Source organism: Schistosoma haematobium, chromosome 5 (assembly GCF_000699445.3).
Source record: "Schistosoma haematobium chromosome 5, whole genome shotgun sequence".
NCBI lineage: Eukaryota > Metazoa > Platyhelminthes > Trematoda > Strigeidida > Schistosomatidae > Schistosoma > Schistosoma haematobium.
In genome coordinates, this window is record NC_067200.1 from 7,314,104 (window position 1) to 7,338,225 (window position 24,122).

Here is a 24,122-nt window from a genome sequence, read left to right on the forward strand (position 1 = left end):
TGTGTTCACAAATTATTGTAAATCAATGGCTGGAAATTTAAACTGCTAAAGTTCAAAATCAAACAAACTGGAGCAAATGTATTTGTTTCTAAATTTCTTCAAAACTTTTTTATTTATTGTTTGTTTATACATATTGTCTTCTACGTACACCTATTTTCTGGGTCTTAAATTCAATTTTCATGATAAATGGACTAGTTTTCAACGTACTTTACGGCTGCGAAACGTGGCCATAAAGAGTTAAAGATATTCGCAAGCTACTAGTTTTAGACCACAGATGTCTTAGAAATATTGCTGGCATCTGCTGGGATCACCGGGTAAGTAATAGTCAAGTTAGACGTAGGGTATTAGGGAATGGTGATAAATCAGTTGATGAGGTTGTGAATCTTCATTGACTGAGATGGTTGGAACACCTGTTGAGTATGCCTGAACACCGATTATCACGACACACAATGCTGACTAGTGTAGGGGATGGTTGGAAGAAAGTTAGGGTCGGCCAGACCAAAACGTGGCATCAGTGCTTGAAGTCGCTAACTCCTAGTCTGAGTAATGTTGGGAGATGCAGACTACTTGGTTGGGCTCCGCGTGACTATCGTAACCAATGGTTGGAGACTCTTGGTGACATGGCTCAGAATCGATCACAATGGCGTCGGTGTATACATTCTCTGTCTTCCCTTAAACTATAAGATTAAAATCGCTTCATATCTTTCATTCTACTAACTAATTTTTTCTTCCTGTATTATATCCTTATATGCAATCTTTCTTTTATATATTACCACCATTGAATTAACTACTTCTATGAATCCGGTGTTCATCTTGTTGTAACTTAGACTGATGCACATATGTGTCTGGTTCTACGTTGTAGCTGACTGACTGACTGACACATGACATGTACATTAATAATTGTTTCATTAGCCTAGAAACAACTTTTAACAAATTATTTCTTCAATTGTTTTTAAAACTAATGAAAATAAATCAAATCAAAGTGTACACATATAAATTTGTCATTTATCATTTTAGATTGTAACTTGTTTAAAGATATTCACTTTATTGTTGTCATTTGAATCAGTTTACATAATCCATCTAATCAGGTCTTATTTTGTGTATATTATAACTGTTATGTATTAGTTATTTTGACAGGATAAATCTTTAACATGTGTTATGAATTGTATTGATTAGCATAAATTGGTCTCAACTTTAATGATATTACCATTCAAATGATGGAATCATAATGTAACTTGAAAAGCCTGTAGAATACTTAACTACAATGATAATAAATATAACAAATAAGAGTGAATGTGAATTAAAAAAGACGAAACATTTACCCAACCCGTTAGAACGCTTGATTTTATTTCGTCTAATGTTATAATGGTTGAGTTTACACGTTTACACGTATAGGACATTAATTTATCTTAGACGAATATCTATAGTAGATTCCCTCCCAGTGTCTATTCTACATGACTTCAACATAACTCAGATGATCAAGAACATGTGATTCTCTTGACTACAACGTAAATATATTCCCACATCAAAAACCCGACACAATTCAACAACAATGAACAATCAATAATAAGTAATAATTATAAGGATAGGGGAATATATAACTCACCCGACACTTGTCAGGCTACCTACACATCTGACTAAGCAGACAACCAATCATTATCATTCTAGCCCACACATCACAACCATTATTTGTTTCTATATGGAATGTGTCAATGTTAATGTTGTTTTTTTTTGTTTCTCTGTAATTCTTAATAATGAGTTTGCTTACATTGATGAAATATGATTCCAAGGATGTAACTACTGTGTATATTGACGCTGATTAGAATAGGCAAATTCTTCGATCTTCAGTGCCCGAATCAGAACATGGGATAAGTTAGCTGATTTACTTTTAATGATGAAAACTTTAAAACACATTTTTATATGCAATGAATCTAAAAACCATAATACATCATTGATAAGTTACAACTCGTACAAAATTCTACTATTTGTGGCATAATACACACTAGATATATATATTTTTATACCAATTCTTCGGAGAACAGTTTTTCAAGTTTCACACATTTCTGACAGTTTTCTGTTATTCCATAGGTTTCAATATAGCTCAGATCACAGTACTCGAAACTAGCTTCAAAACGAATGGAATTCCTTACTAATTGTTCAAATTAAGGATAATTTATCATGGTATGATTACTTGGGAAATCGATAATGTACACATCCCTTAGCAGTATCAAACTAGAATTAAGCAATAATCCATAAATTTCATTGGACTTGGAAAGAGCATCTCATCTATTTAGGACTCATCGCAGTGGGATAAACACGAGCTCCATGTTCATATTCACATTGAGACTATAGCTCAGTACCTTTTGCTCCAAACTCGACTGGACATCAACATCGAGATGTAAGCACGTCCAACTAAAGAGTCCTAGCTTGGAAGAAACGAATATCCTGAATTACTCTATTAGCTATCACCCTACATTAATCAAATATGTGACAAAATAGCAATAGCGAGACAGTCCTTTCAGGTTACACACATGCCTATAACGACTGATTAACTGTAGTCCTGAACACCAAAAACAGTAAACGACAAACCCTTTACAAATAACTGTTTATTACTCTCCAAGTTTCAATGATTAGCCAACTGAAATGATTTTTCCTATTTGCCTCGTTGCATTTAATATGTATGTCGACATAAGTAGTATACACCACTAGTAGTAAGCAATATCATGTTTGTCTAGTCGATACTGCTGACTAAATTATGTCTATTAAGTTTTTATGTGGCTACTAGTCTAAGAAAATCGACTATGAGATCGGGTGGCACAGGTACAAATCCCACAACATTTGTCATTTCCAGCGAGATATCATATATACTGTTCTGACAAGTTCCAACCAATACGAAATCTAAGTTCAGGGTTTCCTGTATGCTACCATCTAAAATTAAAACATTATGATGATTAGTCTTACCAACAAGACCAAAGGATTGAGCAAGACTAATATTGATCACTTCGTAATGATCAATCAATGTAATTATTACATGTATTTGTTAATATCACTTCCATCTAATATTAGCCACACATTTTATTTGGATAGAGAACCGTTGATGATTTTCATTTTAAAGTTATTTTTCATTTATGAGCTTAAGTTAATTACAAAATCATTGTGAAATATGGAGGATCTATCATTTGTAGGATCATAAAAGTGTTCCATCAAGAAATTGAGAGTAGATTGAGAAAATAATCAAATGTTTTGTAATATGTAATCACTGTCTAGTTTGCGATAGGAATAAAAGTTTCAGTATAAGGTTGTGTAGATTGTTGAGTTTGTGGTTGAGTTCATGAACCGATTGATGTTAGACCACCACTGAAGGCCTGGAAGCACTGGATGGCCATTTCGCTTTATTTTGAGAATCCTCAGTAGTACGCATCCACGATCCCACTCACGGTATTCCAACCCCGAGCCTTCAGTTTCATGCGAGAACGGTTAACCTCTAGACCCCCGAGTCGGCATCCAGCAGTGTTAATGTCAAATCTGAGTTCGAATCCTGCGAGCGGGATCGTGGAGGAGTCCCACAATAAGACGAAATGGCCGTCCAGTGCTTCCAGATTTTCAATAGTGATCGAACATCAATCCGTTCATAATCTCAATCAAATAAAAGTTTCACAATTGATTGATCACTGGGTAGTTGATCAATGTCATGCGTGTCAAGTTCTTATTTAGTGCAGATCGAATGCTATCGATCATGTTGCAATGTGGCCACCAGTCTAGGTGACTCGACATTGCGGGCACTATATATTGAGATTAGATGGTGGTTGCAGGTAGTCGACAGGAAACGCTGGATCCGGGTTTCGTGCTACTTGGCACTCGTCAGCAAGGCGGCTTGGATAGCTTAGTGGTAACGTCTCTGACTGTGAGGCTGGGTGACACGAGATCGCATCCGTCAGAGAGCACCAGTTCCCTCAAGAATACAGGTACACCTTGCTGACGAGTGCCAAGTAGCACGAAACCCGGGTCCAAGGTTTCCTGTTGACTACCTCCAACCACCATTTAAATAAAAGTTTCATTTATACTTCATTTCATATGTATGTTATATCTATGAGAATTTTTTTACAATGAAACATGAATACAATGATCATTTCATTCAAAATAAATGATTCCAAATTGTAAACGTTAGTAAACATTAAATAGGGATATGTTTCTAATCGGTAATCCTCCACAATTGTTTTTAATATAAAAGATAAACACTTACCAATTGTATTTACATAAAATATATTAAAAAGAAAGAAGATATTATCTAAACAAGTTTAATAGAAACTTTATCATTATCTGAGATAATCAAATTTCTTCCCTTTTATTTATAAAGTTTACCTCAGGTCATTGTTCATGAATCGATAAATTCTGCTGTTTCATTTTTAGCCTGTAAAAAAAAACAGCAGCTTGGTTAGATAATCTTTATTTCCTCTTTATTTATTTACTGTTTTTTTGGGATCTGAAATGGTAATCATTTTACCAATGTGATGATTACATTCAGAAATGGCGGGTTTTTTTTGTTTGTTTGTGATTAAAAAAACTATTTCTTTTGTAAAATGTCAAATGTAATAGTATCAGTTAATAATGATTATCTTACCCTTTCGAAATGATTAACTTTTGTGTAGATTATTCTTTAGTTAAAAAGGATGTCATGAAGATGTACTTTGTCAAAGATAAGTTTTTTTTTTAAAGTTGGGATACTATCGAATAAAGGAAGCATTGGATAGTTGTTTTGTTCTAGTATGGGTTTTTACTAAGACGAAACAAGTATTGAGTTCTTTCTGGTTTTCAACTTTATCCTGACTGTTATATCCGAGGAAGACTAAAGGAATGATGACTGCCAAGATTAATTTGTGGTCTATTATTGTATGTAATTCTATTGCATAATTTGCATATTTTGATTAGTGGTTTTGTCATGTGATATTAGTGGGCTGCCATAAGTCATAGGATTGAGATTCTTTTTCACTTCAAAATGTATTATCAAGTATTCATTGTTTGGGTTTAGGTGTCTTAAGAAATAACAAGATTTTTGGAAAAAATATTTACACACTGAAAGCTGTAGATGAACTTATCTTCGCTTTTAGTTAAGTCCATCTAAAATATCACATTTCATTATTGTAGTCACCAACGGATAGTTTAAGGCTTATTTAAATTTTGTCAAAATTTTCTGTTAGCTGTTAAGATATGTTTATATCGTTAAGAATACTGTAAATAAAAAACACACAACAAAATCGCTGGTTATTTTGTTGCACAAGTAATAAACGGTTAAACATGTAATCAATGAAATAAATTTTTCAATGTTTCACTTGATGATAAACTGGTCTGAGTTTCTTCGGGGAAATAAAGGAATTCAAGATCATTAACAACAATTAAGGTCTGTAAACCAAACTATCCTAAAAAGATTTTCCAATCTAGTTTAAATGTTGACAATTTTGGTTGAGACTATCTGCGTTCTTTTTCAGAGTTTAATAATTATAATATATCCAGCATTTTCGGATATCTTTTCGTATAATTAGTAGATGATTGCTGGATGTCATAGTGTAATTTATACCGAAGATTTTAGTCTGATAATTGTATGATATACATATTACTCTACTATGAACATTTTGGACAGAGAATATAAAGTTTATGAAGGTTAGGGCTTGAAACGAAATCTCACGAATGAGTAATTCTCTATGGCCTTTCAATACAGCCTATAAAAGTAAGGGAATTGTGTAGGCTGTAAGATTTTGTTCACAGATATTTTCAAAGCCTGTCATGATCGTCGAATGATCAGCTCTTAAGTTAGATGTAGGGTCCTAGGTACATATAGGGAACCAGTTGATGTGAAAGTGTATCTTTATTTAACAGTTTCGTTGTAAGATGTGCTACATCTGCTCAACCACCGCCTACGTTGTCAAACAACATCGTTTGAAGTAGGTGTAGGTTTTAAGATGGCTGTAGGCAGCCAAACTTAAACGTGATCTCAGTCCATTAAACTATTAATTATTGAACTGGGCCATGCTGATAGTTTCAAACTATTTTATTATGAACTGTGAGCTAAGTCTAATCAGGGATTAGAGGAATTAGGTAATACATACCAAATTCAGTCTCAGTAGCTTAGAGTCATTTGCATATTATCCTCCTCTAAGTTTTGAACTTTATCATAATTTTCTATTTTCATAACTCATCCCTTATTTTACATTTGTATTCTCTAGTACTTAGTATTTCTTACTATCACTTATACTACCACTACTTCAACACACATTGTTTTTTTCGGATACTCGGTTCCAATGTGTCACTCTGATACGATATTGAATCTTGAGGCTAGACGCAATCGTGCTAGACCTTATATTGATTATGAATGACTGAATCATTGAAAAAATTTACATTTTTAACCGTACATTTTATAGCTAACTTATTCTATTCGATTTCTTATTACACCTAGATCTTAAACGTAGTGATCATGGTGTTTATCGATGTACAGTTTGGAATCAAGCTGGTGAAGCACAAGCAATCGGACATGTTTTAGTACATTCTGAACCACAATTAGAATTAATGTCATTTGGGTATAATTATTTTCTAGGCCATAAACCATGGAAAGCATCATGTGTTGTAAAAGGTTATCCATTGGCAGGACAATATACAAATAACAGTCAGATTAACCAACATAAGAATCGTGAACAATCCATTGAAACAAATGACTCAATCATCACTGGAAAACAAACTGCTGATAAAGATAGTGGTATTCGTGGATTAGGACATACAGATCATAATCAACAATCAAATTCTAACAGTGTAACATCATCAATAAGAATGAAAATTTTCAATATAGAAGGAGAACCATTAGATCGTGTAGAAATTAATCAAATTGATTATAAATCAGGAAAATTCACCGGGTAAATTATGTTAATAACGGGATAAATTGATTTTAATACCATTTCAAATTAATTTTAGCATTGTTTTTCATAGGATTTCTTAACAGTTGGTCATCATTTGTTTGAATATATTCGTTATCTACAGGGTTTTAAGGTTGTATACACTTCGAGAGATCAAACATAAATAGTATATGAATTTAGGTTGATCCCATGAATGGATTAATGTTAGATCACCATTAAAAACTTGGAAACACGGGACGGTTGTTTCGTCCTATTGTGGGACTCCTCAGCAATGCTTCCAAATTTTTCATGGTGGTCTAGATTCAACTGACTCATGATCTCAATTATTAAAATTACTATGAGATCCACAAGAACCCTTCTGATATTAATCAACATGTGCTAACTAGTAACCGGTTTCAAGGGGTATATCCTGGAGTTTTAGTGAGAAGCAGTGACTAGTGGAGTTCAACCGGGTCTGTTGTGAGATAGTAATTCACTAAAAACAATGGTGGATGTATCACTCAATTTTGTGGATTAGTTGAGGCTATAAATTAACACCGTTGGATGCCGATCGGCTCAGTGGTCTAGTGGTTAAGCGCTCGCGTGTGAGACTGATGGGTCCTGTGTTCGGATCGTGGAGTGTGGATGCGCACTGCTGAGGACTCAACAATAGGACGAAACGGCCGTCCATTGCTTCCAGGTTTTCCATGATGGTCTAGCTTCAATTGATTCATGCTCTCAACTATTGAAGTTTCAAATTATTTAAAAGATAAAACAATGATAAAACTTATTTAAATTTTTCCCTAATTCATTTATTTTTAACTAACAAAATATTTTGTTTATTTATTTGGAATATTTCTTTGAAAAGTTTGTCTTTATGGTAAACAATTTAACTAAGAACTGATGTTTATTGCATATTACTGAACTAATATGAATTCAGTAGTATTAATATGCCCAATAAAGGATTTCAAGTTATCACAATAAATAGGTAAATAAAAAAAGAATTTAGTTTGTTTACGGAAATAATTCGATATGATTTGTTTGTTTGTTTGTGTTTTACGCGTTCAGTGATGTATGAAGTAGTTGTCATATGCCTTTTTGATCATATGATTATATGTTTGAGTTTGATGTATGTATGGGTGATAGAAGATTAGGAATTGGATGGATAAAAATGATATTTTACAAGATTTGCTTACTTACTTACTTACTTACTTACACCTGTTACTCCTCGTGGAGGACCATAGGCCTCCCATCAGCACACGCTATCCAACCCTGTTCTGGGCAATCCTTTCCAGCTCTCTCCAATTGTTATTCATCCTCTTCATATCTGATTCTATTTCCCAACGTAATGTGTTCTTTGGCCTTCCTCTTTTCCGTTTACCTTCAGGATTCCAAGTTAGGGCTTGACTCGTGAGGCAGTTTGATGATTTGCGTAATGTATGTCCTATCCATTTTCATTGTCTTTTCTTAATGTCTTCTTCCCCTGAAAGTTGATTTTTTCTCTCCCAGAGAAGGCTGTTACTGATAGTATCCGGTCAATGGATGTTGATTATTCTGCGTAGACAACTATTTATAAATACTTGTACCTTCTTGATGATGATTGTAGTAGTCCTCCAAGTTTCAGCTCCGTACAGTAGAACTGTCTTGACGTTTGTATTGAAGATTGTGACTTTGATATTGGTTGAAAGGTGTTTTGAGTTCCATATATTGTTCAATTGTAGGAATGTGGCCCTTGCTTTGCCAATCGTCATTACAAGATTTAAAGAGTATGAAATTCGAACAGCCTGATTTTTTTGATAAATTCAAATGGGGTGATAAGATTTTCAAAGAAAAGAAATGGAACTCATCAGCCTATTTCAACGCTTTGCATCAGATGTTAACAGCCTGAAGTTATAATTAGTAATATGATTTTTAAAATATTTTACTTATCTTGATTAATAAAAGTGAGTTCAAGAAGATACACAAAATATATAGGAGAGTAACTTTATTGAAATCATGAACCGATCTAATTTAGACTATTATTGGGACTAAATTTGAGGGGAAATTCCTGAGGTTCTAGGAAAAGAGCTAATTCGTGAAGGCTATGAATAAGTTACTCGTTGAAGACAATGTCGCGGATTGATTGAAGTTAGATATTGACACCGTCAGTGATTTAGAGGTTAAATGGTTGCGCATGAGACCAAAGGCTCTGGATTCGATTCCCTTGTGTTGGGTTTCATGGGTGAACACATCTGAGGAGTCTCGTACTAGAACGAAACGGCCACTCAATACTTTCAGGTTTTCAATGGTAGTCTAATATTGATCGATTCATAGTTTTAATGAAATTCAACACTCGATTCAATCCCTTACTGACAATACAGGAATAATATCATAAACAATAATTCAGCGATAAAATGAAAATTTTGTTTTTGATAGTATTTTTTATTGTAACTTCTAATTGTTTGTACCTAATGTGGCACCTTAACATAGAATTATGCCGTCATCACATTCTAGAAATCATGTCCTCCTCGGTTTATTTAAATGTAAGTGAACAGTTGTTTTCAGTTAGATCGTCATCAGACTTTACTCTAATATACATGGATATTTATACGAACATCTACGAGTAAAACCTCGTTTTTCCAACTCCTCTAGGTGGACTCCCCATGTTCGCTTTTCGTCCTCTCAATTTCGTAAACAATATCCATGGCGCGATAAGACAGTGAGTAGGACTTCCCCGTCAGAGGCTATATACGCGTGGCCGTGTGAGAGCATTTTGAGAGGGCGAGACCTCCCCACTCTCGGCCGTACCTGAGCATTTGGTTGTGTACTATACGATGATATGGAATTTTCTTTCCATAAGTAATACCCAATAAAAAACTTAGCGTTAATAACTTTATTCATAAATTTATACAAAACTCTAAATTAAAAAAGTTACACATTGATTGATAATGTAAGGAATTGTGTTAATAAACTTGATTGATAGAATTTGTTATAACTTGTCGTTTTGATTACTGATTGTCTCGGCTATCATCCATTGATTAGTTAATATAATAGAGAGATCTGTAGAAACTAGAGTAGTTAAGTGATGAATTCGTTGACTTTGACATTGATTCTCTTATACTAGAATTGTATAGGGTGAATCAAATTTTACAAAACTGAAGATATTATCTTGCTGTTGAATATAATTTAGCATAAATCTTATAAAACAGAATTTCATACTAATTATTTCCAGTTATAGTAATATGGTATTGATAAACTTTTACGTAATAACCTTATATTACTAAAAAGAAGACTTCTTGGATGAATATTACATCATAATTTCAATGCTTTTTTTTATGGATTCTGTTTAATATCTGATACTACTGGTAATATATAGAAGTGGTAACTACTGTAATTCGTACGACATGAAGTAAAAACACAAAGACTGGTATAAATGAAAATTTATTAACAATTTTAATGGTTGAGATCATGAGTTGATTGAAGCTAGACCACCATGGAAAACCTGGAAGCACTGGACGGCCGTTTCGTCCTATTGTGGGACTCCTCAGCAGTGCCCATCCACCATTCCTCCTTGCGACTTTGTTAAACCAAATTCATTCACTTAATATACTGATTTTATTCTCATTTAATGACAAGTTTTAATGAACATTATTTTAATTAAAAGATACAAAAGTTTACTGTAATAACATAGACAAAGGTCATATAGAATAACATAAAGAATATAATTATTTAACTTGATAAAAATTCATACCTGTCATATTGAATAAACTTCACACTTAATTAATATATACCATACTGACCTAAAATAAGGTTATACTGAAAAATACGAAAACGATAAATTAATGTTGTACTATATAAAATATTAGATTGAGACTGAAGAGTCCCATAATAGGACGAAACGGCCTTCTAGTGTTTCCAGGTTTTCTATCTTTGTCTAACTTTAATTAACTTATGATCTCAAATAATGAAATAGAAAAAAGTAAAACAGAATCACAATGGGAATAAAAATAAATATTCTGAAACAGATAGTGGTTAGTTGTTGAATCTAGTATACGCGTTTCACTCCATTTTGAGACCCGTTAGCTGAATGTGCCTGGATTACATGATCAGCTACCATCCGTCTTTGCTTATAATACTTGTGATTTACTTAAGACAATCTTCACAAAATGTACATATGGTGATAAGTGAGACAGATCAATTGCAATCTTAAACATCAATGAAAAGATTCTAATAAACGATATAAAAATGAATTGAACATTGTGAAATATTATACTGAGTTAGAAACAACATAAATTTATTTAGTTATTTCAACTTTTATATATTGTATAGAATTAATGCCACTTATGAAATTCATATGAATCAACGTTATGGACGTGAAGCTATTGTACGCTGTGAATATACACATACAGATAATAGAACAATTTATCGTGAAACATTTCTACGTGAAGCAACAAAACCAACTGCACCAAATGTAAGCTATTATTATAACTATTCTTTACATTGATCTCTATATCCTTTGAATTTCATTTCATTTAAAGGAATTGTGGAGTAGTGATGATATATAAAATGAGCGTTGTTTACTCCATTCAACACTTGTCTACCAGATTTACTCTCACTCTAATGTTAGCAAACACGTTCATCCTCGAGCCTAATACCTTTTACTTTAAGCATTTAATATTTGATTCTATGACCTACTGATTTTAGATAGCTATTAAGTGTATCAAATTTATTTTTAAGAGCTCATCTTTTTTTCTCATTCCCGGTAGTTATAACTACATTTTCATCAGTTTTTTGTTGAGATATGTGCATATGGTAACAGTTATCATTTGTAATTAATTTATTTTAGATTACTGTTTTATGTACTGGTCCACGTGCAATTGTATTCGGTATAACAAATCCCAAATTAAAACCTGACAATATGCCTACAGAACGTATTGTTACACAAAAGGTTATATTTGCACCTGCAAAAGTAAGTGAGTGGTAAATATCTATTTTGCTAATTGTTAATTTAAAACCTTTACAATTACTGATAAACAACTGTGGTTTGCTAAGGTCTTATGAAAAGAAATCAAAATTTTTATTTGAAGTCATCTTTTAATGGTAGGTAGTTTCTTGATCTTCTGACTTATATCATTTTCAATATGTCCAGTAACTGTTTAGTTAGTTGATCATAAGAACCTGGTATCTATGTGGATTGGTTTAAGCTGCTATAGTATATCAATATAGTTAGATGGAATCAACAACTCAAATATTGGAGTATTGGAAGTAGTAAAATCATCAGTGGTAGTAGAAAACACTAAGTATATTAAGACATGATTTTTAAAAAATGAATGAATTCCAAGGATGAACAGTATTTAATCATTTTATATCTTAAAATATAATGGAATTCAAAAAATGAGCCATTGTCAATGGTTCTGAACTATGTCACTTAATGTATGAAACTGTTATTTACGAAAATTGAGGAGACTCTAACTTGGTAGCTTGCTTCTACCGAAACGTTTCAGTCCAAATCAATGGCCTTAAGTTCTAGTGATACGTCTTGGTTTGGCCACTTTCTATCTTCCCACCTATTCCAAATCAAAAAAACATTGAAATTTGCAGTATGCATTGGTTGAGCTTACGTAATACATGTCTCAACCACCTTAGTTAATGAAAATTCACTAACTCATCAATCAATTCACCATCTTTACCTGGTGCTATGTGTTTAACCTCAGCAATGCTCTTTCACTGGTTCCAGCAGATGTGAGTAATGCTTCCAAGAAATACTGGTCATCTCCAAATACCCCCTATTTTTAAGCGCTACATTTCATTTCCATAAAATAGAACACAACAAACTTCTGTTTAGTATACTTATTTTTTTTTGGTTAGCAGATAGATGTCTGACGTACTCCACAAGTGATGTGCATCATCGGAAACCAAGTAGGCTTTCTGAATTCGTTTAGTGACTTTGTCAGAAACCAATTTGTCACCGTTTCTGACGAAATCTCAGCTAGACAGTAACTCGAGGCTAGCCAATCTTCTATATGGCTAGAAAAAATGTCGGCAAAAGTATAATTCATATTTCTAACCCTCATATCAAATCGTTAATCCTAATCCTAATTCCTCACACTAATTTCTAATCCTCTTTTAACCCTAGTAAGTTGGTCTACATTTTCAAGGTCACTTAAGCATTCCTCGAAGGTCGTTCATAAATTATAATCTCACTACTGATGCTATTCGAAAATATCCTCTGTGAACATATCCAGTGAGGGAGAATCAGACATTGTTGATGAAAAGCACGAACGTAGTAAAAGTTATCCATTTAAATAAAGTGTAAAGTGAAAATGACACTTTCACATTTAGTAAACACTAACTAAATGATTGTAAATATGACTGAAAGTGCTAAATATAGTACAGTTATTAAACATTGAAGTAACACAGTCAGTAGTCTGAGTTTAAACTTTTTATTAATTAACTTTAAGTTTTGAAGATTTCATTTGTTTCTTCTTTATTTATTCATAGACATTTCACTTATCATCTACATTGGCAAGTTTATCAGTTTATTTAGATTCAGAAGGACAACCGTCTGCATCACCAGCTAATGATAATGATCCATTAGATAGAACTATATTAAATTCAATTAGTGCACAACCACAAACTGCTGTTATACCAGTGAAAAATTTAATACCAGATACAGAATATGTATTTGAATGGTCATCTGGTAATGAATTCGGTTTAAGTGTAATGATACAATTTACTTTATGGACTAAAAAACTTGAAACTGCACCAACAATTAAAGTGAGAGCGTTTTTCGTTTTTCTTCTTTTAGTTTCTCTATTCCTATAGCTATCGTTGTTGTTAGTGTTTAAAGCAAAGGATTAAACTTGATCTGTACTGAGTGATTAGACAGTGTAGTTAAACCGTGTCGGGTGTTAGGCATTTACTCAGCAAAATCAATTTGAGATGATTACGCAATATAACGAACTGATTAGAGTTTGACACTAACACTATTAGATCCCGGAATTCGCGCAAGACCGAAGGTCCTGAGTTCTGTCCCCTCTGGTAGGAGTCTGCGGATGGGCACTGTTTAGGATTCCTTACTGGGACGAACCGGATGTCCAATACTTCCAGTTTTTCAATGGTAATTTAACCTAGATCGGTTCATAATTTTGAATAAATTCAACACTCTTCACATTCATATACTGGTAAATATGACGTTGATCAGTATTCCTTGATAAGTAATTGTGATCATATCATTTCTATTGAAGGTCACTCGTGACTCAAACATCACAAAAGGTTCGAATGCAATAGGGACAATTAATTCCTTCATGGTTATGAGTATGCCTTGCTGAACAATAATAACCATCATGTAACCTAAGTCTAGGATTTCCAGAAGACTGTCTACAACTAACTGATATTAAAACATAGTACATGAAATATCGGGTCTCAATATACACAAAAGGTAAAGCGAAATTCTCCGATACAACACAGCATGCACCAATCCAGTCACAATTGACGGAGAAGATTTGGAAGATGTAAAAACCTTTACGTATTTGGGCAGCATCATTGATGAACAGGGTGGATCTGATGCAGATGTGAAGGCGCGGATCGGCAAATCAAGAGCAGCATATTTACAACTGAGGAACATCTGGAACTCAAAGTAACTGTCAACCAACACCAAGGTCAGGATTTTCAATACAAATATCAAGACAGTTCTACTGTATGGGGCGGAAACTTGGAGAACTACGAAATCCATCATCTAGAATATACAGGTGTTTATTAACAGCTGTCTACGCAAAATACTTCGGATCCGTTGGTCGGACACTATCAGCAACAACCCACTGTGGGAGGAAACAAACCAGGTCCCAGCGGAGGAAGAAATCAAGAAGGAGCGCTGGAAGTGGATAGGACACACATTGAGGAAAGCACCCAACTGCGTCACAAGACAAGCCCTCACATGGAATCGTCAAGGCCAAAGGAGGTGAAGAAGACCAAAGAACACATTACGACGGGAAATGAAGATAGACATGAGTAAAATGAACAAGAATTGGATGGAACTAGAAAAGAAGGCCCAGGACAGAGTGGGTTGGAGAATGCTGGTCGGCGGCCTATGCTCCATTAGAAGTAACAGGCGTAAGTAAGTAAGTAAGTAAGTAAGTAAGACTAGTGAACTTACTATCACTTGATTGGTTGAAGTTGATCAGTGCTAAAGCACTAGACAAACATAAAATCAAACACTGATCAAGGATCAATCAATACCTGTCAACGTTTGTAGTACTTAAAGAGAGACTGATTCTTATACTACTATTTACATCTTAGAGTAATGTATAACATTAACTGTTATCAATCAAAAAATAAACTACTAAAAATAACAATGTAGGGAATAATCATTTTAAAAGTTTCCTTATATGATCAAGTAACATTTCACTTGGCAACACACAATACTTTACATTTTCATTCATAAACCAGAGATCATATTTATTCAATCTCATTAATCATTCACAAGATTACGTAATATGATTAATTCATAATTAATGATAAATTATATATATTGACTATGATAAAATCTCTTAGGGAAAATTATGTTCCATGTATATGTATTATATCTTCTAAATAATTCATTGTATATATATATATATTGATTTATTCATTACTATAAGGAAGGGATGTTTAGAAAGGAAAGTTTCCTTTCAAACAAAATTTTAAAAAACAGTATTGTTTCAGAAACTAGGATAACATAAACATATAGATATAGTTGACGAATAGGAAATACAAAAAAAACGATGACAGGAAAAAACAAACTGTGTAGCTTGATCAATATTATACAGACTATATAGCTGTTTAGGTAGATAGAAAGAGAAATATAAAATGGTTCCGTTTAGATGAATTTATTCATTGAAATGTATTGATTAGAGTAGCTTAATATTGGTCCATATAATCTTCGGTGTTGTCTTAATTTTAGTAAGTGTCAATAGCTCTTAAACATAAACATATAGATATGTCACTGATAGAGTTATATTTGATTTCGGTATAACAAAAATATCAAGAACAATTAAGGTATAGTACAGAGATAAACAGGAAATTTACTTTAAAGATTTTGTATAAAATTCAAAATGTGTGACTAAATTTCATCAGATAAAATATGTGACGCAAAAGTACTGTATAGAGACAAACCAAGCAAAATTTAAAAGTATCAGAAAGGGGTTTTTATGGAGATTGTAGTAATTTCAATAGTTGAAATCATGAGTGAATTGAAGCTAGATCACCATGGAAAACCTAGAAGCACTGGACGGAGTTCAATCGGGTCTGTTGTGAGATAGTAACTCACCGAAGACAATGGTGGATGTGTCGCTCAATTTCGTAGGATGGTTGAAGTCAGACATTAACACTGTTGGATTCTAGCTGAGTGGTCTAGTGGTTAAGCGTTCACATGTGAGACTGGTAGGTCCTGGATTCAGATCGTGGGGGTGGATGCGTACTGCTGAGGAGTCTAACAGTAGGACGAAACGGCCGTCCAGTGCTTCCAGGTTTTCCATGATGGTCTAGCTTCAGTTGACTAATGATCTCAACTATTAAAATTAAAAAGTTTTCTTTTACACTTTTACGCAAAATTCAAACAGCAGATATAATGACTAGTTAAAATATGTTCTTACAGATTTTTAGAATGTTTTGAATGATTATACAAATTCAAATCCCTAATTCTTTGTATGTAGATTTATATAATAGACTAACGAAGACTGTCAATAAATCCCAACCCTAAACACTCAATTCTGAAACAATTTTCTTTTCCTATTGGCTTAATATTTGATTGAAGAATTAATCAGATAGAATCTATCTATCCATTTAGATACAAAGTAGTTGCGAAATTCAATTGATGTCAGTTTGTGATAAAAACTCTCCTTTTGAATCCCGTGATTCTAGTCATTAATCTCAAATCCTCACCAAAAACAAAAAAGACAACGTGAGACTTTTAAAAGTCTACCTGGTATACTATGCGAGTTTTAGAAGACTTAAAATTAACTTTTGAAGGTCTTTAATATAGTCATTAGCTTTGTAAAATCTATTTACACTTTATAACATTATTGTTTTCTTGTCTATAAACTGAATGAAAATCCATTGACGTTAATTTAATCTTGTCCCTATACTATAGTTAGCTAAAATAGTTACATATATACTTCATAACGTTTGAAATTGTTAGTAAAACGTTTGTTTGTCATCACCGAACTACAATGACAATCTTAAATATATAGGGTCTTCTCTATTTTACTTATTTATTCTGGATAACAAGTGAATGAACAAGATTTTTTTTTCAACAGTCGAGATCATGAGTCAATTGAAGCTAGACCACTATGGAGAACCTGGAAGCATGGACGGTCGTTTCGTCCTATTGTGGAACTTCTCAACAGTGCTTACAAGTTTTCCATGATGGTTGAGCTTCAGTTCACTCATGATCTCAACTACTGAAATTACAAAACCCCCTCTGATATTAATTTATTTTGTTCATGACAAAGAAATCATTCTGTTAGTAGTTCACCAAAATAGGAATGCTGAAATAGTTAACTATCTCTATGCATAACCTCTTAATGTCGATATTCATATAACTATCATTGCCTTTATTTAATTTTCTCAAGTCTTCTGAAAATTTATTAATCAATATGATGAATTCTTTATAAAACTATTTATGGTTGTGTAAAAGATCCAGACAAAAAAATCGTTTAGTATGGGTAAACTCTCATCCGGATCAATGATGCTACATGGTGATATTCTTGTAAAAAACAAGGGTTATGAAAACTAATAATCAACATTTGAAAATCAATAAACTTTATAAAACCACTAAATTTTAATAGTTTTTTATAACTTCTATTGAGAAATAGTGTTCATTTATGACAGGTAGGTTCTTTGCTGACTAGCTAAAAAGAAAATCATACGATCGTTCTAGTAATTATTTAAGATTCCCTTTACAGTATACCTTGATCCTAGTATGCAAAATAAACATTTCGTTTGCAAAAATGCTTAGTTACTAGTTTAATCTCTGGTGTTAGTATTTAAATTTTAATAATTAACTGAATTGGTAATTGAGTTTGTAACCGTAATATACCAAAAACAATTGAATTAGACGATGAACCTGGTTTGTACGAATAGATATGTTCTTTCATCAATCAACTGTTTTCTGACATCTAACGTTTCCTATTAGTGTTTATTGTCATTTTAAACAATATTAACACTAACTGAAACTTAAAAACTAAAAACTTGAATATAAGGATAGACTAATTTTATTCTAGGATCAATATTTATGTAAGCACTTGAAAACTGATGAATATCCTGATGAACGTTTAACTATTTAATTAATAGGATAAACTCTATTGGAATTCGCGATCTTTTCATTCTATATAGATCTCCTTCGAATGTCATCGTTACTTTTAAGGATTAGATAATCAGGTCATTAAATGTGAAACTGTTCAATATGGGAATGAATAATGACAATGGTAATAAACAGTTGTTTAATGGTGCTTAATTTTCAGTTGCAACCAAATTATCAGCTAGTTAGCAACAAAGTAGAACGTCGTACGTATGTAAATCAGTTCAAGTTGCCATATCACATTAGCACAGAGATGCAGTTGTCGATTCAAATCCCATATTGGTAGAGGCAGTAAAAGTATAAGTAGTAATCGGAAAGATTAGGGTTTGAAGATGTTATTCAAGGAGTATAATCCAGTGGAATAACTTTCGAAAGAGGAAAGAAAAGGGAAATGAAGAATTCAGAAGATTAGAATTTAAGAGAACACAAAGAGTGGATGCACCTACGCCATTTTAAACGATTTCGACCCATGTCATTCAAGATTTGTAACCATCAGTTGCTATTGTCTCGCGGATCCCAACCAAACTGAAGTCAATTTGTGTCGAATACTATCGAAAATTTTTTCACTTATATCAAACTCATTTATACTTCTTATTAGATTATCATTCTAGATTAGTGGAAGAAGAGAAAATTGATCATTAATGAGTTCAAAAGAGATCCTATTACGCAGAACTACATCTTAGTCTAATTGAATATCTTGATTATTTCATGCAAATCGGTTACTTCAGATATCAATATATATATATATATATATATATATATATATATATATATATATATATATATATATATATATATATATATATATATATATATATATATTCCATCTTCAATTTTCTTCAACAATTGAATTCACTAGTAGTTTCCAGTAAAATAATTAGAGCATGAATGAATGAATTATATTCTTAAAATATATACATTAATGGTCATTCCTAATAATGTCCCTTCATTGATTGATCAATAAAACTTTTATTTTTTGATTGGATGAAATATATATTAGATATTTGACCATGATCATTCCCTACCCATCTACCCAATAATAATAATAGTAACTAGGGTATATCTATTTCATTTTTAAAATTCATTACATTTCTACGGTAAAAATATAATAGTTACGTTCATAATTATTGAGTCACATTAATTAATTTCAAGTTGACTGTACCGTTTATACTGACACATCATTTGACTTGCGCCCTCAGCTAGATTTTCAATAAATCCCTTAAACACATCAGCCAGTAACGGTCCTAATGTGTTCACACTCAAAAGTGAATTTTACATTATTTGTACACAATAATAATAAGCCTTTAAGGGTTTTAATAGGAAATGGTAATGAAAGGTTATTCAATGAGATATAATCATATAAAATATCAATAGTTTTCCTAAGAGGTGCATTTGTAAATAAAGCGTTCACATCAAAGGATTACATTGTCTTTGTCTTTATATTCATTTCCTTTAAGTACTTAATTAATCCAAATGATTTATTATCCATAATGGTTATCACATTGTTTTTGTGTACTTTATTTTTCTTTGTTACGGCTTACCTTTAACCTGTCTTGTTGACCTGTTGATTTTTTATATAAAATGTCTTAATAATTTTATGTACGATCAGATTGATTTGGAAATGTATTGCGCAAATATATAACATAATTCTGATAACCTTCGTCTTCTCATTGCATTATCGAAGAAAATACAATAATGTGTTGAAACTGAATAAACATTGATAACTTTTTTGGACACAATAGTTAAATATAGGTGTCATTACCATGGTTTGACTTCATAATTTCGAATAAATTGAGCATTGGATAGATTGTTATAAATAAATTAATATATTTGTAATATCCAAATAAGTGGAAAAATTAGATGTTCTGACGTTTCGTGACTTAGTGTAAGCCACTTCTTCAGAGACTAGATAACCAAATTAGAATTAATCCACGTTTAAATAGTACAAAGGAACAACAAGAATATTATGTCATTGTTCCTTTGTACTATTTAAACGTGGATTAATTTTAATTTGGTTTTTTATTCTCTGAAGAAGTGGCTTACACTAAGTCACGAAACGTCAGAACACCTAATTCTTCTAATCATTGGGATATTACAAATATATTATTTATTTATAACAACAGTCAACTGTTCAAAATCTTCTTGTTATTCATAACAAGTTATTTAGTCTTATAGGCTAATACGATAATTGTTTACCCTGAATAGTGGTATTTTTTTTAAAAAGAAATGGTTTAAATCACAGACTGACTATATCAGGGCAATCATTGAAACCAGCTGTTTCATCATTGTATGAAATTCTGTAGAAATGTACATCAACATATTCACCCTGAGTACTTTCTGTTTTGAGTTAACAGTCAAAATTACTTTTAACACACTTTTTAAGCTGCAATCCAGTAGTTGCAATTTCTAATCAGTTACTGACATTGTAGTATGTGCTACTTATGTCGACATAAATAGTATGTAACGCTAGTCAGAAATAGAATGTCTTGCAGCAGAAGGTTGAGAAGATCGAAGAGGAAAGAACGGGAACAGAAAGCAATCGGTATAGAAATGAAGCAACAATAAAATCTGAGGCAATTAATGAAGATTTTGCGAATGAAGTATTGGAGTATGGTTTTTCTATTTTATCACGTAACTCTGTAATTTTGTGCTGAATATAATCGGTTGTCCTCACCTGTGTTCTCTTTCACTGCAATATTATTTAATTTGGAGATAATTAAATTAATTCCCAGTAGAACTATTTTTCATATACTAAGAATTATAATAAAATACTATTATATTGAGCAATGATGGATTGTAGCCAGAAGTGGAATTCAAGATGCGCGTTTCATCCTATCTCGGGCTCGTCAACTATAAGTACCTGCATCTTAGAGTTAATGCTCGCTCTGGGACCAGAACCCAGTACCGTTCGCTCTAAACGCCCTTGCATTATCCACCAAGCAACTGACTCCTAATAGGCACTAGCTTGTGCAATGAGATGAAGCTTAATTAATTTTTGTATTGGCATATATACATTCTGTGCGGAGACTGATCAATTCCGGTCCTAAACATCACTGGGAAGATTCAAACAAACAGTACAAAATGAATTAAAACATTTTGATAGTTTTAAAAACAGTAATAAAAGTGGATGGGTATTTTGTAACTAGTTTTCGAATTCATACAAATGCTCCATTTTATCTTTTACATAGAATACAATAAGAAATTCTTTAACGTTTAACTTAATTATGATTGCATAATTATTCCCATTTGTTTATTATTAATAAATTATCCTTATGTTTATTTTTGTAATAGAATATTGTATTCTTGAGTCCTACATCTCAATATCTTCGATTTTCTACATTTCTGGGTGATCCATGCCCATATGAAGGTGGTGCAAGACCAGAACTATCAGATTTATTAGTTAGATATCGTTTAGCTAAATCTAATTCTACTTATGATCCAACACAATTAATTGGTTATGGAGATTGGTCTGATGTGGAAGTTTGTAAAAATTTAGCTTCAGCATCAACACTTGATATAAATTATTCAAATAATAATCAAAATGATAATATTGAAAATTTTAATGTTGTTAGTACAGAAGAAGATGAATATACTGGCATTAAATGGGCTGGTGATAATCCAATACCATGTGAAATACCAGTACCAGATACCCAAGTAATTTATGAAGTAAGTTTAAATGATTTATTTGTAAAGGTTTATAAAAGCCATTGCCTATTTGTACTCAATAGGTACTGTGTTAACGTTTAGAGCGAAAGGTACTGGTTTCGACTCTTCTAGTGAATATCAACACTGAAATGCAGGTATATTCAACTGAAGTATTCAAAACTTACAAAACATTCGTCTTGTATTCTATTGTTAGTTACTATCAAACTTAATTAAATTAGTTTAGACCAGTTGGGTTTTATAAGCAAAGATGGATAGCGGCTAGCAGTGGAATCTAGGATGCACGTTTCATCCTATTTGGGACTCATCGGCTGGATGTACCTGCATCTCAGAGTTGATGTTCACTCTGGGATTCAAACTCAATGCCGTTCGCTTCTAACGCCATCGCGTTATCCACTTAGCTTATAAAGCTTGTGACTTCAGGCAATTTTGAGGCAGTTCGCACAGGATGCATATATGCCATCAAGAGACCGATCGATTGCAGTCCTAAATGACATTAGGAAGATATAATTAAACAACACCAAGTGAATACAGTTGGGTCTTTTTAAAAGACAAATAAGTTTCGTCGAAGTATTTGCAATGATAAATAATTATTTATCTATAAGTTATGCATTATATCTGAACAAATCTTGTACAATACATGTATGTCAATATTACCGAGAGCATATTCCACACTTTATACACATAAACACAGTACTACTGACAAATATCAGGAAAAATTATACGAAAATTTATATTGTAATAATGTTTGTTTTTCTCAAATATTACCAAACATTTCAAACATATAATGACTTTAAAGAGGAAGAATGTATTTGTAAAATCTCAGCGAATAAATTTGAAGTAAATCAACTTTTCGCCTGGCAATCTGATCTGAAAGATGGTTGCCCAATTTTGTGGATTGGTTGAGGTTAGATATTAACACCGCTGGATGCCAATTCCGTGATCTATAGGTTAAGCGTGAGCACGCGAGACCAAGGCTCCGGTTTCGAATCACGCCAGCGGGATCGTCGATGCGCACTGCTGAGGAGTCTCACGATAGGACGAAATAGCTGTCCAGTGTTTCTAGGTTTCAATAGTGATCTAACATTAATCGGTTCATGATCTCAATCAAAAACATGTATTCTTTCACAAAATCAATCTAATCACCTTACAACACCTCGGTCAAAAATGAAAGTAAAAACGTTGACCAACTTAGAGCCAAGATGTTACCGTATAATGGGGTAAAATGAATTTCAGGTATTTTGAAACATTTTTTAAAAATAACAATTGTCTATTCATTTTTGAAAATATTTAAGCTGGATTTGATTACAAACTGAGATCAGATAGAGAACTAGTGAAAACCTAGTTACAATTAGATATTGTAAGTTATTTAAAGTGAACTAACTGAAATTAAAAATCAGAATCAATCACTTATAATCAATGTAAATCATGGTATAAATGTGAGTTATTGTGTTAGTAGCCCCATTTGATATACGTCTGAATATTTCATTTAACTATTAACAGGTTTTCAATTGATGTACACTCATTCTCGGTTTATTTGCATCATATTTAATCTTATATTTTATACAATTGACTATCTAACTGAACGTCTAAATAATCTGCATTATGTTTGTTTGTCGTGCTGATTATATATATGCATATACTTACTGACTGTTTAGAGTTGCTCTCTTATTAATCCTACAGGTTGTTTATGATATACATTTCTATAAATCTCCCTATTTGTCTCTTAGTTTTGCGTTATTTGTGTGTTAGGTGCTTTTAGATCACCAAAGATTGAGTGGCAAAACAAAATAATAGCTTTGGAATTCAGATCAAACCCCAAAGGGTCACCTCAAAAATCCAAGTTCGCTAAATCACATTAATAAGACAAGATCATGTTAGCAAGATAAATAGCAAACATGTCGAATTAGAAATAGTAGTGGTAATAGTAATGATTAGGTGTTGTGCTCACTACAAAGTAGAAATATCTTAGACTCTATCAATTCTGGCTACAGGTTCGTATTAAAATTGGCTTCAAATTTTGAATGAAAATAATGTTTCTGTTTTAAATGATGAGAAACTAACATTACCTCTGGGATTGGTACCCCGGCCACCTAACTTCATAGTAAGAGACATTATCACTTATCTTTTCAAGTAGGACTGACAGATATAACATAAATTACCACCCAGTCATTAATCAGTGTGAATATCGCAGTCCTATAACTAAGCTGAACAAATGTATGTCGTATGGCTTAGACTACTTGCAATTGATATTGTAGTCT

The 24,122-nt window shown here is 32.5% G+C and overlaps 1 protein-coding gene across 1 annotated transcript in view; it reads left to right on the forward strand.

Moving 5' to 3' along the window:
- MS3_00009067 (uncharacterized protein) overlaps nt 1-24,122 on the forward strand; it is a 50,482-nt gene that overhangs the window by 22,247 nt on the left and 4,113 nt on the right. Inside the window, exons 6-10 of the mRNA XM_051217405.1 lie at nt 6,452-6,902; nt 11,190-11,331; nt 11,707-11,829; nt 13,362-13,637; nt 21,490-21,864. Of these exons, the coding sequence (XP_051064801.1) occupies nt 6,452-6,902; nt 11,190-11,331; nt 11,707-11,829; nt 13,362-13,637; nt 21,490-21,864 (1,367 nt within the window). The remainder of the gene's footprint in view (nt 1-6,451; nt 6,903-11,189; nt 11,332-11,706; nt 11,830-13,361; nt 13,638-21,489; nt 21,865-24,122) is intronic.